This window comes from Heliangelus exortis, chromosome 1 (genome assembly GCF_036169615.1).
Source record: "Heliangelus exortis chromosome 1, bHelExo1.hap1, whole genome shotgun sequence".
In the NCBI taxonomy this organism is placed as follows: domain Eukaryota; kingdom Metazoa; phylum Chordata; class Aves; order Apodiformes; family Trochilidae; genus Heliangelus; species Heliangelus exortis.
In genome coordinates, this window is record NC_092422.1 from 2132077 (window position 1) to 2148241 (window position 16165).

Consider the following 16165-nt stretch of genomic DNA (forward strand, 5'->3'; position numbering starts at 1 on the left):
TCTCACTGAGGTTTCAGCTGCTCTGGGAGAACTTTGGGGACTTCCCCAAAGGGTTTGATGTGAGGATCTGTGGAGTCCTCACAGCTGGGTGTGAATCAAAAGAAGAAGAAGAAACCCATCTGTTTCCATCTCTGAGCTGCCACAAATACCTGTCCTGGTGTAAACTGGGCAAGGTTTGAACAGAGAAAAAAAAAAGTATGATTTTTTCAAGGCACCTATTAAAAGGACAACATACTAATAAAAAAAAATTATATTTACTTAAAAGCATTCAGAATGCCAACAAAACAGCTGCAACTTTTTTTTTCTTTCCTTTTTGCAATTACAGAGTGGTATTTAGTTAACAGAAAAACATTTTTTTAATGCATTGGAGACAACTGAAGGTGGGAAATGAACTACAAACCCCAAACATAACTAATTCTGGGCTGTGCACCAACAAGAACCTGCTTTAAAATTCCCAATGCCAATTTACAACCCCCTCCACTGTCCCAGGCAAGGTCAGTGGCATTAGAGCACTGGAAACTCCAATTCTTTCTGGAAATGCACGACTTGGAAGGGACCCAATTTTGCCCACACTGTTGTTTGCTGTGAGCTCTGGGTAGGAATGGAGCCCTAATCCACCCAGGACTGGCATTTCCTCTTAACTATTCAGAGTTCAAAGCAGGTTTCTCTTTTTCAGTTCATTTGGAAACTCTGGGGTGATTTTGGGTGTCAGAGAGGAAGCTGGAGCTGCTGGGTTTGCTTCAGAGAGGTTCTGTGAGTTTTATCCTAAGGAGATGTTGACACATCTCAAGGATGCAAGTTTAGGATGTCAGGGAGGGATAGAATATGGGGAATGGATTCAAACTGGAGGAGGGGAGATATAAACTGGATGTTAAGAAGAAGTTCTTCACAATGAGGGTGGTGAGAGCCTCTCACAGCCCAAGCCCCATCCAACCTGGGCTGAGGACACTGCCAGGGATGGGGCAGCCACAGATTCCTTGGGCACCCTGGGACAGGGGCTCAGCACTCTCACACCAAAGAATTTCTCCCTCTCATCTCCTCTCCATCTCCCCTCTTGCAGCTGGAAACCCTTCCCCCTCATCCCATCCCTCCAGGCCCTTGTCCAAAGTCCCTCCCCAGCTTTCCTGGAGCCCCTTCAGGCACTGGAAGCTGCTCCAAGGGCTCCCCAGAACCTCCTTCTCCTTCTCCTTCTCCTTCTCCTCCTTCTCCTTCTCCTTCTCCTTCTCCTTCTCCTTCTCCTTCTCCTTCTCCTTCTCCTTCTCCTTCCCCTTCCCCTTTCCCTTCCCCTTCTCCTTCTCCTTCTCCTCCTCCTCCTCCTCCTCCTCCTACTTCCCCTTCCCCTTTCCCTTCCCCTTCCCCTTCCCCTTCTCCTTCTCCTTCTCCTTCTCCTTCCCCTTCCCCTTCTCCTTCTCCTCTCCTCTCTCCTCCAGACTGAACACCTCCAACTCTCTCAACCTGTTCCAGGCTCTCCCCACCCTCAAATTCCAGAATTCCTTCCCATCTCCAACCTCAATCTCCCCTTTCTCTCCAAGTTTTAACCCATTTCCCTTCTCCTCTCCCTACCCCCCCCGTGTCCAAAGCCCTCCCCCAGCTTTCTTGGAGCCCCTTCAGATATTGGAAGGTTGCTCTGAGCTCACCTGGGAGCCTCCTCTTCTCCAGGCTGAACAACCCCAATCCCTCAGCCTGGCTTCCCAGGGAGCTGCTCAGCCCTCTGAGCATTTCAGTGGCTCCTCTGGACACCTTCCAGGAGCTCTGTGTCCTTCTGATGCTGGGGACTCCAGTAATTTATAACTGGGGATCATGTCCATCTTAATCCCATGGGCAACAGGAGAAACTGAAAGTGAAATGTGGGAAAAAGAAGGGTAATTTAGAACAAGTGCCAAAAATGTCAGTGCTGGCCTTCTTCTAAAATCCCATGGGGCTGAAAACGTGGATTATTTCTCAAGTACCTACAGACTTGCCTTGGGGTTCTGCCTGAAATTCTGGAGGTGAAGTGACCTTGTTTCTTCCCCCTTCTCATGGCTGTGATTGAGTGATGGGGATGACATGATTTTCAGTCTTTATTTTTGGCAGCAGGGGCTCCAAGCTGTTGCATCTTGCAGATTTCTCCTTGCATGTGGGAGCCTGCAAAATTGGAGCCTCTGAAGCTCTTCCAGTTGAGGAGCTGTTGGAAGGAGGTTGTACAGGACCTGGGATAAGTCCAATTAATATTATAAATTGTGCAAGTAGGTCAGATTCACAGTGGTTCAGATTTTGGTTCAGTTTGTGCTGAATCTGATGTCCCAGCATCAGTGGTGCTGGGAAGATGTTCCCTGTTCTTCTAAAAGCCCACCCAGAACTCTGCTGGAATTCTGTCAACCCTTGAAGAATTTGACTGGGTTTTGACAAAATCAGCCAGGAAAATCTCTTTGGCAAGTGCACCATCAAGGACAGACCAAAAATAGCTTTTGGAGGGTTTGACACTAACTATGCTACTTGCATGTAAATGAGGGGAAAAATACATTATATGAAAAAAAAAAAAAAGCCCAACTGCTCTGAAATGTTTTCCTTGGCTTGTTTATCAAATCAGTGTCATCCAGTGCACGAATCCTGTCCAAGCTTATACCATAATGACCTTTAAAGAACTGGAGGATTATTTTTTTCTTTATAGCAACGTTGATCCTCAGCACTTGTGATGCTTTAAGCCTCCCCTGCTTTTCAAAACCTGCCCAGTCAACCAATTCAGCAGTGTTGCTGTTAAGTGGAAGGAGATGTTGAACCAAACAGAGAGGAAAAAGGCAGCAAACAATAGGGAGAGGGATGTTTGAGAGCCTGGAGAGCTGCAGACTGGAAGGCATCCAGGAGCAAATAGTCCTGGTCTGCTGAAAGGATTTGCAATTCCATTGTCCTGGGGAGTTTGGGTGGGATGGGGTGAAGGTGTGAGTGGGTTTGGGATTGTGTCTTTATAGAATCCAGATGTTGCATGGGTGGGCATGGAAATTCTGGGTTGGAAAGGGTTGGTTTGGCTGAGCAGCAGTGGTTGGTGTGGAGAAAATTCATTGTGCTGAGATGCTGCAATTTTGCTGCTCCTTCTGGGACTGGGGAAGGATGGTGTTGAGCTAGATCAGAAAATCTGGTTTGGGTTGGAAAGGACTTTTAAAGGTCAGCAGGGACATCTTCAACTAAATCAGGTTGCTCCCATCCAACCTGACCTGGAAGGTTTCCAGGGATGGGACATTTATCACCTCTGTGAGTGACCTGGCCAGTGTTTCACCACCCTCATGGTAAAAAAAAAAAAAATAAATCAATTCTTGGCCATATGGTTTTGAATGCACTCAGTAGTTACACTGCAGAAGTCCTTTGGAAAAATCTTGTCCTTTTTTGCTTTATTTATCTGGAACACAAATCCCTGTGTGGGAATGAGGCACTAATGGTGCTACTGAGGTTTGATCAAAAAGATGATAAACTGGAACCGAAGTTGTAACCCTAACCCCTGGCCCAAAATTGGGAATTTGAGCAGAAAGCATCATTTCTGGCACAGCAAAAATGAAATAATTCCAAGCCTTTTTATTGCTTTCTTTTTCTCTTGGCACTTTTCTGTCAGATGAAGCATACAAGGAAGAGCTGCATCACAAGATTGGTATCCAGGGTGATGGATGAGTAAATAGCTTCAGCCTTTAAGATGGGAGGGAAAAGCAGAGAATAATTGGGGTTTCTTATATCATAGAATCCCAGACTGGTTTGGGTTGGAAGGGACCCAAAAGCTCCTCCAGTTCCAACCCCAATTCCATGGGCAGGGACCCCTCCCACAGCCCAGGTTGCTCCAAGCCCCATCCAACCTGGGCTGAGACACTGCCAGGGATGGGGCAGCCACAGCTTCCTTGGGCACCCTGGGACAGGGGCTCAGCACCCTCACCCCAAAGAATTTCTTCCCAATGTCTCATCTCCATCTCCCCATCTTCCAGTTTAAAACCATCACCCCTCATCCTATCACTACACACCTGTCCTGGTTTGGGGCAGGATAAAGGTGATTTTTTGTCTTCTACTTTTGCTTCCAGCTGAGTCTCTTGTAAGCAGCTGCACTGCTGAAATGAACAGCAAGTTTCTCAGGCAGTGGCTGCTGCTGGGACTGATCCCACTCCATGGTTATAGTTCCAGCTGGAGCCTGGATTTTTAAGGAACCTGTTGACCAAAGGGACATTCAAATACAGCCCTAGGTTCTTCTGTGTTGAGCCACATGTTTAGAAATAAATATATCACTACACACTTGGCACACAGAACCAGGGACACTGCTCAGCTCTGAGGAACATTTTGCCCTCCAGAAGGAGAAAAGGAGTCAAGAGGTCCCACCTGGAACCCTCCTTTGGGAGGAAGGGACAAGAGAGATGCCAGAATTGAGCAAACAGAGGATTCCATCCCATCCACCTCATCCTCAGGAGAAATTGGAGGGATCCCCAGGCTCAAACCCCTTCCTGCTTCCCCTTCTTCCCCTCTCCCTCTTTGCTTGGGCATCCTGGGAGGATCCCATCCCTTCCTCTGCCTGTGCTCCTGATCCATCCCAGCCTGAATCTGTGTGTTCCTGCCTCCAGCTCCCAACTGCTGCTGACTCCAGGATTCCAGTCTGGATTTTCCCAGGTCTGCCCTGCAGCCTGGGTGGTGACGTGAGAGTTATTGGGGAAAAGGGCGGAGGAACCTGGGATCCATTTTCCTGTCTATTTGTATAGATTGAGTCATTTTTCCTATTTCTCATTCCTGTTTCCTTCAAGCTGTGTAGTTTAGTTCCCAACCCATCAGTCTCTCTCCCTTATTCTCTCTCCTTTCTTTATCAGGGAGGGGGATTAATAGAGAGAAGCTGTTAATTGCTTTAATTGCCTGGTCAGTGTTAAACCCTGACAACACCCTTCTGAAAAGTCCTTCCTTAGGTTCCTTGTAGGTTCTCTTCAGGTACTGAAGATGAAAAAAGGAAAGAGAGATGTTTTTTAAGATGGTGGTGAAGTGGGGTTGACTTGCTTTCTTTTGTGTTAAACATCAGATACTAGAGATATTTTTAATTCACCTGGCTTTAATTCACCTTATCTGCTTTCCAGCACATGGCTGTACTGCTAATGAGTGTCAGGACTATCATTTTCCTGATGGGGAAACAGAGGCAGGGCCTGTGTCATTCCCCCTTGTCCTGTCAGCCCGTGCCCTTATTTTAAATCCCTCCCCAGCTTTCCTGGAGCCCCTTCAGGCACTGGAAAATGCTCCAGGGTCCATGGAAGATGAAAACTTGACAATTAAAGAGGCAATGGCTTCCTCTTACATCTATTCTGGATATATCCAAGGATGAGGTCTTCCATGTTCCCTCAAAAGGAAAGACAAAGGGGTGTCCAGGAAAGCTGGAGGGGGATTTTTTGCAAGGGCATGGAAGGATAGGATGAGGAGGGATGGTTTCAAACTGAAAAAAGGGAGATTTAAGTTACATCCTAGGAAGAAATTCTTTCCTGGAAGGGTGATAAGACGCCAGCCCAGGTTGCTCAGAGAACCTTTGGCTGCCCCATCCCTGGCAGTGTCTCAGCCCAGGTTGGATGGGGCTTGGAGCAACCTGGGATGGTGGGAGATGTCCCTGCCCATGGCAATGGGTTGGAACTGGATGTTCTTGAAGGTCCCTCCAACCCAAAGCAGTCCGGGACTCTATGATAATGGAACAACACACTCAGGTACCAAACTCAGGTTGTTTTTATGACATGATGTTCCCAGCTCTCTGAAATCAGGATGTCAGGAGGGACCCAAAGCATTTCACCATATTTTTTGTCCCCAGGCTTTGAATGCCCCCAAGATACAATTTTCTCAGATCTCTGTGATGGGGACACAGGCACCAGAGGTGTCTGATGTTTATGCTCTTCCCAAAACCACCATGAAAATAGGTACCACAGGCACCACCCAGTCCTGAAACTGTCCTTTCTTGACCCATCACTCTATGCCCTTTTCAAAAGTCCCTCCCCAGCTTTCCTGGAGCCCCTTCAGGCACTGGAAGCTGCTCCAAGGTCTCCCTGGATCCTTCTCTTCTCCAGGCTGAACACCCCCAACTCTCTCCCCCTGGCTCCAGAGCTGCTCCAACCCTTGGATCATCTCCATGGCCTCCTCTGGACTCACTCCAACACCTCCATCTCCTTCTTTGTGTTGGGGGGCTCCAAACTTCCACCCAGGACTCCAGGTGGGGTCTCACCAATCCTGTGTTTATTTGGTTACATCATTTTTTATCTTAATTGAAAAGCTGTGAGGCAGCTCACTGGAGAAAAGAGCATTTTCCAAAGAGATTAATAATGGTTTGCTCAGGGTCTAGAAGGAAATTACAGCAGTAGAGCTGCTTTTTTCAGTTTTCATTTCTTCTTGCTCCTTCTGGGAAGAGAGGATTCATTGGAGTATTCCCCCTCACAGATTTATTTCAGTGTTTTGTTCTGAACAAACTGGATGAGAATTCAAAACAGAAACATGTGTGGACTTTTGCAGAATAAAACCAACAAGGAGCACATGGAGTATGGTGTTGGTTAGGGATAATTTTCTTGCAACATTTTTCTCTTCATGGGTGTCCTTGTGGTTTAGGTTTTTACCCATGCAATAGGAATGGGGCGTTGAACAGATGTTTTAAGGATTTATTTTTTTTTTTGTTTGTTTTTAATTGTTCTGGAGAGGGTGGATTGGAGTTAATTAATTGCAACATTCACCCCAACTGAATGTTGATAAAATACCTTTCATCTGATGCTGGTGTGGTCTCTCCCTCTGCTGTATTATTTGCAAAACACTTTGATATGTGGTGGGAATGAAATGGTGGGGATGGGTGGTTTGGCCCTGCAGGATCTGAGTTCCCTGGGGGAAGGAATAAGGATTCCAATGTCTGGGTAGGAGAAGCATCCCTAACCTGCTGTGTAGTCTTTGCTGTGTGATCACTACTCAGAAAGAGAGTAAAATTCCAAGTTACATCTCTCACATGTGTATGGACAAGGAAATTAAACAATTGCCTCAAAAATGCAAAAAAAAAAAAAACAAACCAAAAAAAAAGCAAACCAAAACCAAACAACAAAGCAAAACCCAAATAAAAAAAAACAATCCCAAACCCCAACCAAGAGAAAACTGGCTCTGTGTCCATAAATGCTCCCTCATTCCTGTCTGTGCCCTATAAAATAAGATGGATCTTCCTAAGTGACCCAACTGCCCAGAGCTGGGGACCAGGATTCCATCTCCCACCTTCCCCAGTGGAGAATAAATCTGGAATCTGCCCTTGGGAATGTCTGGTTACTCTTTCCAACCTCAACAGCTTCTAGATGAGATGTGGGGCAGGATGGGGAAGTGGTCCTGAAACAGGATAACTTTAACTCTGACTTCTCTTCTTCATCCACAGTGGGAACGCCTCTGGTTCCTCATCCTCACCTCATCCTTTTTCCTCACCCTGGTCTGGTTTTATTTCTGGTGGGAAGTTCACAACGACTACAATGAAATCAACTGGTGAGTAGAGTTCCCCTGGTGTGGAGAGGGAAACCCTGGACAAATTTGGCTGCCATCCTCCTCCTCTAAGAGCTGGGTGGGATCCATTTGAGTCCTACAGGTGGATTTTTTAGGGACAACAAGGTGGGAAGTCAGACTGAAGGAGAACTTTTTTTTGGTTGGTGTAAATCGTCCTCCTGTCTCCTTGGTGAACACCATGAGAAAACAAAGGTGGGGCTGAAATCCTGTAAAAACCTTTTATTTTTTGGTTGTTGTTATTCGGATGCTTCTCCAGTTGGTTGGGTTTGGAAGTGGCTGAGCAATTTGGCTGCAGCTTTCCACTAAATCTAAATGACAAAAAAAAAAAAAATAAAAAAATTCAGCCTGAAGCAGATACAGGCGTGGAAAATTTTTGCAAAGTTGGAAGGAGCTGAAAACAAAGTTTCCAGTGGGGTGTGCTGGGGAGTTTGGGGTCCTGCCAGCTCCCCCCAGTGCTGGAAATTATTCTTTTTGCTATCTCAGCAGCATCTTAAACCACTCTGACAGTACCTTGGGCTCTCTTCTAACTGAACTGCTTTGACATCATCTTCTTGTCAAAGAGAATAAATAAACTTTTTTTGAACATCTTGAATCCCAGGGGGTTGTTGATCCTGTAAATAAAGGGCCTGCTTTAGATGCTGAAGTTGTGTGGGGGAAAAGTTTTACTAAGTCAGTGACATGACTCCTCCTAGGAGTGTGGGTTGGTTCTTTTTCCTTCTCTAAGACCCACACTTTGAGAATAGAAACCATCAGCAGTGCTCTTGATTTATGCTACTACTATAAAATGATTTTTTTTGTTTAAAAAAAAGGGTATTTTAGAACTCATTTTTTGTTTCCTTCAGTAAGGATGTGAATGCTCCTAACACCCCACTGCAAAGCCAAATCTGTTTTAGCTCAAAGTTGAGAAAAGGATAAAAAAAATATATATATAAATCATGCCGGGATGAAGCAAGCCCTGAAGATGCTGTGAATGGCCATTGCAGCAGGGTTTTGTGTCCCCAAATATTCATGTAGGAAAGGGAGGAGATCACAGAATCCCAGACTGGTTTATGTTGGAAGGTATCTGGTTCCAACCCCCTGCCATTGGCAGAGCCACAGAACCACAGAAAGTGAGGGCAAGCTTGCAGGATTTATTTTATTTTTTTTTAATACCTCTCAAGGGCTTAATATTAGGGGTGGGGAGGGCTGGGAAATCCACCCCCATGGGATAATTTTAGTGCTGGAATTTGCTCATCACACAACAACTTATTCAAGGCCTTCCATCCACATTAGGGACACACAGATAAAAGTCACCAGGGCACAACACAGCACCACAGAGTCCCAGGTTTCACTTTGTGTGGTGCCATTTATCATCCCCTTCTTGCTGAAGATGCAGGAAGCCCTGATGGCTGCTGACACTTGCAGTAAAATCATAGAATCACAGAAAATGAGGGGTTGGAAGGGACCTCAAAAGATCATTGAGTGCAACCCCCCTGCCAGAGCAGGGTCACCTCCAGCAGGTGACACAGGGACTCATCCAGGGGGGGTTTGAATGTCCCCAGGGAAGGAGACTCCACAACCTCCCTGGGCAGCCTGGGCCAGGGCTCCCTCACCCTCCCACTGAAAAAATTCTTCCTTATATTTATATGGAACCTCCTGTGCTCAAGTTTATACCCATTGCCTCTTGTCCTGTCATTGGGCATCACTGAGAAAATTCTGGCACCTCCCAGGATGCTCCAAGCCCCATCCAACCTGTCCTTCAACACTTCCAGGGATGGGGCAAGAACAATTTTGGAGTGGGTCTGTTCTGGATGCAAGAGGTACTGAGGTTTTAAAACACCCCCATGTCCACCTGCAGACCAAAGCCTCATCCCCTGCCACAAAACCCAGCAAACAGAGGGTGCTGGAAGCAATTCTGGATGGATAGGACTGGAAAACCAAACTAAAACAAACAAACAAACAAAAAAACCCAAAGCTTTTTGTGCACAACAGCAGAGGAAGTGGCTCTTAGGATGCAAAATTGCATCTGTTCAAGCATTGCCATTCAGTGCTGAAAATGGGTCAGTTCTTTGTGTGTGCTGTCACCCCAATGAGATCCCTGCTCCAGAGGTTGAGTAGAATAACAGGATTTCTGAAAATAAACAGCCAGAAGTGCTGTGGAAAGGCTGGGAAAGGGAGGATGATAACATCAGGTGAGGTTTCCATTACAGCCAGGCTGGTTCCAGGAAAAATTTCCAGTGGGTCCTGTTCAGGCTGAGCTTGGTCCTCTTCCCTCCCAGAGCAGATGTGTGGGGTCCATTAAAACAGAACCCTTTTCCAGCCAGGTGGGGTGTAAAGGAGGTGAAAGCATCATTTTGGTCCTGATGGAGCTGTGAGCCTGTTGGGGATGAGATACAGTGGGGTCCTGGCTCTTGGAAACCCCATCTTTGTTGCTCCTCAGTGGCCAACACTTCTGCACCATTTTTATGGTCAAGGTTTCTTTGATCCTTGTTCCTGTTGTCTCCTTCTGTGCTCTTCTGGCTCTGTAAGCCTTTTGCAGACCTTCTGGGGACAAATGACAGGTCTCTGGACCTAGCACACCAAGCTACTGGCAGGAGGGCTCTGGAGGAAGCAGAACAAAGAATTATTGTCACAAAGCTTCTTTGTGCCCTCCAAAGATCATCCTTTTGAGCTCTCCTTCCTCACATCACATCCAGGCAGCTACAAAGAACTTTTTTCTGTCCCAGAAGTTGATCACAGCAGGTGAGAAAGACAGGAGGCATCTGTCCCACCTGCCCCTCAAAGGACTTGTCTGCAGTAGACCAGGTTGACTGAAGTCTTGACACCCCAAGGATGAAGACTTCCCCCCTCTCTGGGATTTTTTCTAGCATTCCAGCACCCTCTGTGAGATTTTCCAGCCCAAACCTCTTGTGCCAGTCTTGAAGTCTCTCATTTCATCATCTTCTCTGTCAAGCAGTGATGGCAATGATCATCTCATGGCCCTTTTCTCTCTGAGATTAACCAAGCCCAGCTTCCTCAAGCTTTCCTAGGAAACTCTGTTCCCCAAGTTCCTCACCATCTTGGGTTGGTAGTTTTCCACTGGACCCCCTCCCCATCCTCCTTCAACTGGAAGGCCCAAACCAGGGCACTGTGGTGCTGGTGCCACCTCCCTGGTGCTGAGCAGAATGGAGAGAAACTTTACTTCTTCTGCTGGTGACACTTCTGGTAATGCCATCCAGTAGTTTATGTAGGAAGAGGCACCTTGTTGGGTCACTCACCCTCATGTCCTCTGTAATTCCAGGTATTTCTTGGCAGGGCTGTTAGCATGGAAATCTAAAGCCTCGTTATTCTGGTTAAAACTGCAAAGTGTCTCTCATTTGTGGTTTTTTTTTTTTTTTTTTTTGCCAACACGACACTTGGAACCTGAATTCATAGAATCACTGAATCAATTTTGGTTGGAAAAGACCTTTAATAACAAATCCAACCCTGAACCCAGCACTGCCAAGGCCACCACTGCCCCATGGCCTCAGCACCACAGCTCCAGGGCTTGGAAATCCCTCCAGGGATGGGGACTCCACCACTGCCCTGGGACAAGGAATTACAACCCTTTCCAGGAAGGAATTGTTCCCAATATCCAACCTAAACCTCTCCTGGTGCAACTTGAGCCCATTTCCTCTTGTTCTATCACTTGTTCCCTGGGAGAAGAAACCAACCCCTCCTCACCCCAACCTCCTTTCTGGGAGTTGTAGAGAGCCAGAAGGTCCCTTTTGGGGAAGAAATTGTTTCTAATATTTAATCTAAACCTCTCCTGGCACAACCTAAGGCCATTTCCTCTTGTTCTGTCACTTGTTCCTTGGGAGCTGAGCCCAACCCCTCCTCACTCCAACCTCCTCTCAGGGAGTTGCAGAGATCCAGAAGTTCTCCCCTCCTCCTCCTTTTCTCCAGGCTGAACACCCCCAGCTCCCTCAGCTGCTCCTGCTCAGATTTCTGCTCCAGACCCTTCCCCAGCTCCATTCCCCTTCTCTGGACACACTCCAGCCCCTCAATGTCCTTCTTGCCAGGAGGGACCCAAAACTGACCCCAGGATTTCAGGTGCAGCCTCCCCAGTGCCCACCCCAGGGGGACAATCCCTGTGCCCTGCTCCTGCTGGTGGCCACACCAGTGCTGATACAAGCCAGGATGCTGGTGGCCTTCTGGGCCACCTGGGCATACTCTGGGTCATATTCAGGCTTTGTAGACCAACACCTCCAAGTCCTTTTCCACCAAGCACTTTCCAGCTACTTCTCTGCAGACCTGGAGTGTTGCCTGGGTTTCTTTTGACCCAGATGCAGGACCTGATATTTGACCTTATTAAACCTCCTGCAATGAGCCCATCAATCCATTATTTCCAGATCCTTCTTCAGAACCTTCCTACCCCCCAGCAGATCAACATTCCCTCCCAACTTGGTGTCACCTGCAAACTGACTGAGGGTGCATTCGACCTCTTCATCCAGCTCATGGATACTTCATCCAACCTCTTCCTTCTGGGGGAAGAGAACTTCCCCCAGTATTGATCCCTGGGGAACAACACCTATAATCAACCACCAAATAATTGGATTTAAGTCCCTCCAACTCTTTGGGCTGGGCCACCCAGCCAGTTTTTTAACCAGCATCCCAGGATCATGGGAGCACCCAAGGATCATAGGAGCATCCAAGGATTTTAGGAGCATCCAAGGATTGTAGGAGCATCCAAGGATTTTAGGAGCACCCAAGCTATGAACAGCCATTTTCTCCAATTCCTTAGAAGTTCCTTAGGGTGTTCTTAATTTTTTAGCTGTCCAGAGTTATGCTAAATGCTAAACAGCTCCCAGAAATGAATTAAAAGGTAGTAGAACCCTACAGATGAGCAGAGCAAACCCTGCCCCTGGGTCAGGCAGGAGTGGATTCGTGTAGCTTTGTAAAAAAAAAAACCAACAAATTGCCCTCATTAAATTGTGGCAATGTTAGGGTTCACCTACATAAATGTGGTGATTTGGCCTTTAAACTTGTAAAGACTTAAGGGACTCTTCTGGGATTGAAATGGGTTTAAGAAAGGCAAAATTAGAGCCTGGAATGTATTGCTGCAGGTTTTAAACTTTTTTTTTTTTTTTTTTTTTTTTTTTGTCTGTGAGGCTGAATATGCAATGAGGTCTTTGTCAGTGAAATGGCTTTGTGCCTCTTGAATTAAAGTAAATATATATATATATTTTTAAATTTATTGCTTTGGGCATTTTTTTGGTGGTGTCTACACTTAATTGCATTATACTACAGATCTCCAGTGTGCAGGCAACATACTGCAACAGAAAGCTCAATGGTTAATGAAGGATGTGGGAGAGATTTTAATTTGTGAACCTGGCTCTGTTCCCTCTGGAGCAGGACTATAAATGCAAGTCTATGTAGCTAATTTTTTTTTCCCTTTCTTACCTCTGGAGTAAGCTCATGTGTTCATAACTACCATGGAAACAGCATTTTAAAACACTCGTTTGCACATCAAGTGAAGACCTGGCACTATCACAGGGCCACATGAGCAAAGACTTCAGAGAAAGGAGTCCTTTCCTTTCCTTTCCTTTCCTTTCCTTTCCTTTCCTTTCCTTTCCTTTCCTTTCCTTTCCTTTCCTTTCCTTTCCTTTCCTTTCCTTTCCTTTCCTTTCCTTTCCTTTCCTTTCCTTTCCTTTCCTTTCCTTTCCTTTCCTTTCCTTTCCTTTCCTTTCCTTTCCTTTCCTTTCCTTTCCTTTCCTTTCCTTTCCTTTCCTTTCCTTTCCTTTCCTTCCCTTCCCTTCCCTTCCCTTCCCTTCCCTTCCCTTCCCTTCCCTTCCCTTCCCTTCCCTTCCCTTCCCTTCCCTTCCCTTCCCTTCCCTTCCCTTCCCTTCCCTTCCCTTCCCTTCCCTTCCCTTCCCTTCCCTTTCCTTCCCTTCCCTTCCCTTCCCTTTCCTCTTTTTTCCTAACAACATATTAATTCCTTCCAGATCCCTTTTTTTTTTTTTTATGACTCTTTGAATCCCCAACCAGCACCAACACTTGGTTCATGTTTATTGATCCCAAGGCTTTGATCTCCAGACCCTACATGAGGACTTTCCTGCTGAATTTAACAGATGGAGCAGCTGCCAGACCAGGATTTGGGGCTGATCAATGATGCTGGATTTGAGTGGTGGGGGAGAGGTTGAGTTTGGGATTTTCATGGAGCATTTTTTTGGTTGTTTTACAAAAAAAAAAAACAACAAAACAAAACAAAAAACCAGCAAGAGAACCCCCTTTGTGCTCTCCTGGGCCATCTCATGGAATGAGCTGCTCAGTAGGATTGAGGAAAACCAGTTGGACATTGGGTCTGAACTCCACATTCTCAGGTGTTGGAGATGATGTCTATTGAATTTTGGGGACCTTTTAATAGAGTGAGGTTTGTCCCAACTCAGCCATTTGGATTCAGGTGTGTTCTCAACCTGGTTGCTCCTCTTCAGCTGGATTTAATCCTGAGGTTGGCAAATCAGGATGGGTTTCAGGCAGCCCACAGGAGATCACAGCATCCAGATGTTGCACCAGGGCTCTTTGTCCCTGCTGGGCATCTGCAGCATCCTTCCTGTAACTCTCTTGTCCTTGCTGTACCAGAGGATTTGCAGAAAGGTAAAGGTAACCCAGGCAACCTAGTGATGTTCTTTTTTCTTAAAAGTCCACTGGAAAAAGTTTTAATCCAGGTCAGGCTTGAACTCTCAGAAGCCACACTTTGTGTCCTGCACTTTGGCCACAACAACCCCATACGGAGCTCCAGGCTGGGCACAGAGTGCTTGGAGAGCAGCCAGACAGAGAGGGAGCTGGGAGTCTGGATTGCCAGGAAGCTGAAGAGGAGGCAGCAGTGTGCCCAGGTGGCCAAAAAGGCCAATGGCATCCTGGGCTGGCTCAGGAACAGCGTGGCCAGCAGGTCCAGGGAAGGGATTCTGCCCCTGTGCTCAGCTCTGGGGAGGCCAGAGCTTGAGTCCTGTGTCCAGTTCTGGGCCCCTGAGCTCAGGAAGGAGCTTGAGGTGCTGGAGCAGGTCCAAAGGAGGCAACTGGGCTGGTGAAGGGATCCAGCAGAAATGCTGTGAGGAAGGGCTGAGGGAGCTGGGGGTGTTGAGGCTGGAGAAGAGGAGGCTCAGGGGAGACCTCATCACTCTCTCCAACTCCCTGAAAGGAGGTTGGAGCCAGGGGGGGGTTGGGCTCTTTTCCCAGGCAACTCTCAGCAAGACAAGAGGCCATGGTCTCAAGTTGTGCCAGGGGAGGTTTAGGTTGGACATGAGAAAGAATTTCTTGATGGAGAGGGGGATCAGGCATTGGAATGGGCTGCCCAGGGAAGGGGTGGATTCTCCATCCCTGGAGATATTTCAAAAGAGCCTGGATGTGGCACTGAGTGCCATGGGCTGGGAACCACGGGGGGAGTGGATCAAGGGTTGGACTTGAGGAGCTCTGAGGTCCCTTCCAACCCAGACAATTCTAGGATTCTCTGATTCTATACAAGGTTTCTGGGATTTGGCTGCCTCTCTCCTGGTGTGGTGGGGCTTGGGTGCCCTTCTGCCTTTCTGGCTAAGGATGATACTGGGCTGAGTCTGTCTTGTGTCTTCTGATCTGCTTTAAGGACTCCTGAATCCAACTCCAGGACAATTTTACTGGGAATTGTATATTTAAATGCAAATTGGACATTTGAGACTTATTGGTAAGCACAAGGGGCAGTGTATTTTCCAGTGCTGCTGCTGTGATCAGGGGTCTGCTTCACATGGTGCTTCTCTTCAGGAAGATTTTATTGCCTGTTGGCTCTAGAAAGTGATGCGAAGAGGCAGGATGCTGACCTGAAAATGCCTTCTGAAACGTAGGGTTGGAAAAAAACAGATTGGATGGGGATTTGAACAACCTGGTCTGGTGGGACGTGTCCCTGCCCATCAGAAGGGTTGGAATTGGGTGGTCTTCAAGGTCTCTTCCAACTCAAACTATTTGGTGGTGGTTCTATGAAAACCTGACAGCTGAGGGGGATGTGTGTTTGGACCTGGATATTTTCCTGAATAAAGAGGAGAGAAGAAAACATCTTCAGCAGGAGGATGAAGACAGGAGAAGCTGAGAAAACTTGGGAAGATTTAGTGGAGACCTTATTACAATATTCCAGTACTTAAAGGGGGCTACAAAGAAGATGGAGACTCCCTGTTTACAGGAATCATTGCACAAGAGAAGGGCCAATGGGCACAAGTTGCTCCTGGGGAGATTCTGGTTGAATACAAGAGGACAGATTTTCACTCTGAGGACAGTCAGACATTGGAATGGTCTCCCAGGGGAAGTTCTGGATTCCCCCACTTTGGAAAGTTTTAGGTCTCAGCCTGACAGGGTGCTGAGACATCTCAGATAAGTAATAATATTAGAAGGGTTGGACCAGATGATCCTTGAGGCCCTTGAGATTCTGTGATTCTCTGAAGCCCAACTCTTTGCCCCTTGGTTGGAGTGGTGGTGGGGAAGAGCAATCCCAAAAAATAAAGCAGGGAAGGAATATGAGCTTCCCTGTTCCCTGTCCCAGGTCGTATGAAAAACATTTGGCTTCTATTTTTTTGTGTTGCTAAGCTTTGGGGAGGTGGCAAATGTTCTGCAGGTGTGCAGGGAAACTGCAGAATTCACTGTTGGGTGATGGCTTAGAGGAACCCAAGCTTGTCTGGAGACATTTGATTTGGAGATAAATGATTTGGAGAGAAATGATTTG

General features: G+C 46.9%; 1 protein-coding gene across 3 annotated transcripts in view; it reads left to right on the top strand.

Annotated features, from left to right (window-relative positions):
* Positions 1 to 16165, top strand: part of GDPD5 (glycerophosphodiester phosphodiesterase domain containing 5) — a 233522-nt gene that overhangs the window by 157320 nt on the left and 60037 nt on the right. For all 3 annotated transcript variants that reach the window (XM_071764477.1, XM_071764297.1, XM_071764395.1), the window contains exon 3: positions 7361 to 7464. In XM_071764477.1, coding sequence (XP_071620578.1) covers positions 7361 to 7464 — 104 coding nt within the window. The remainder of the gene's footprint in view (positions 1 to 7360; positions 7465 to 16165) is intronic.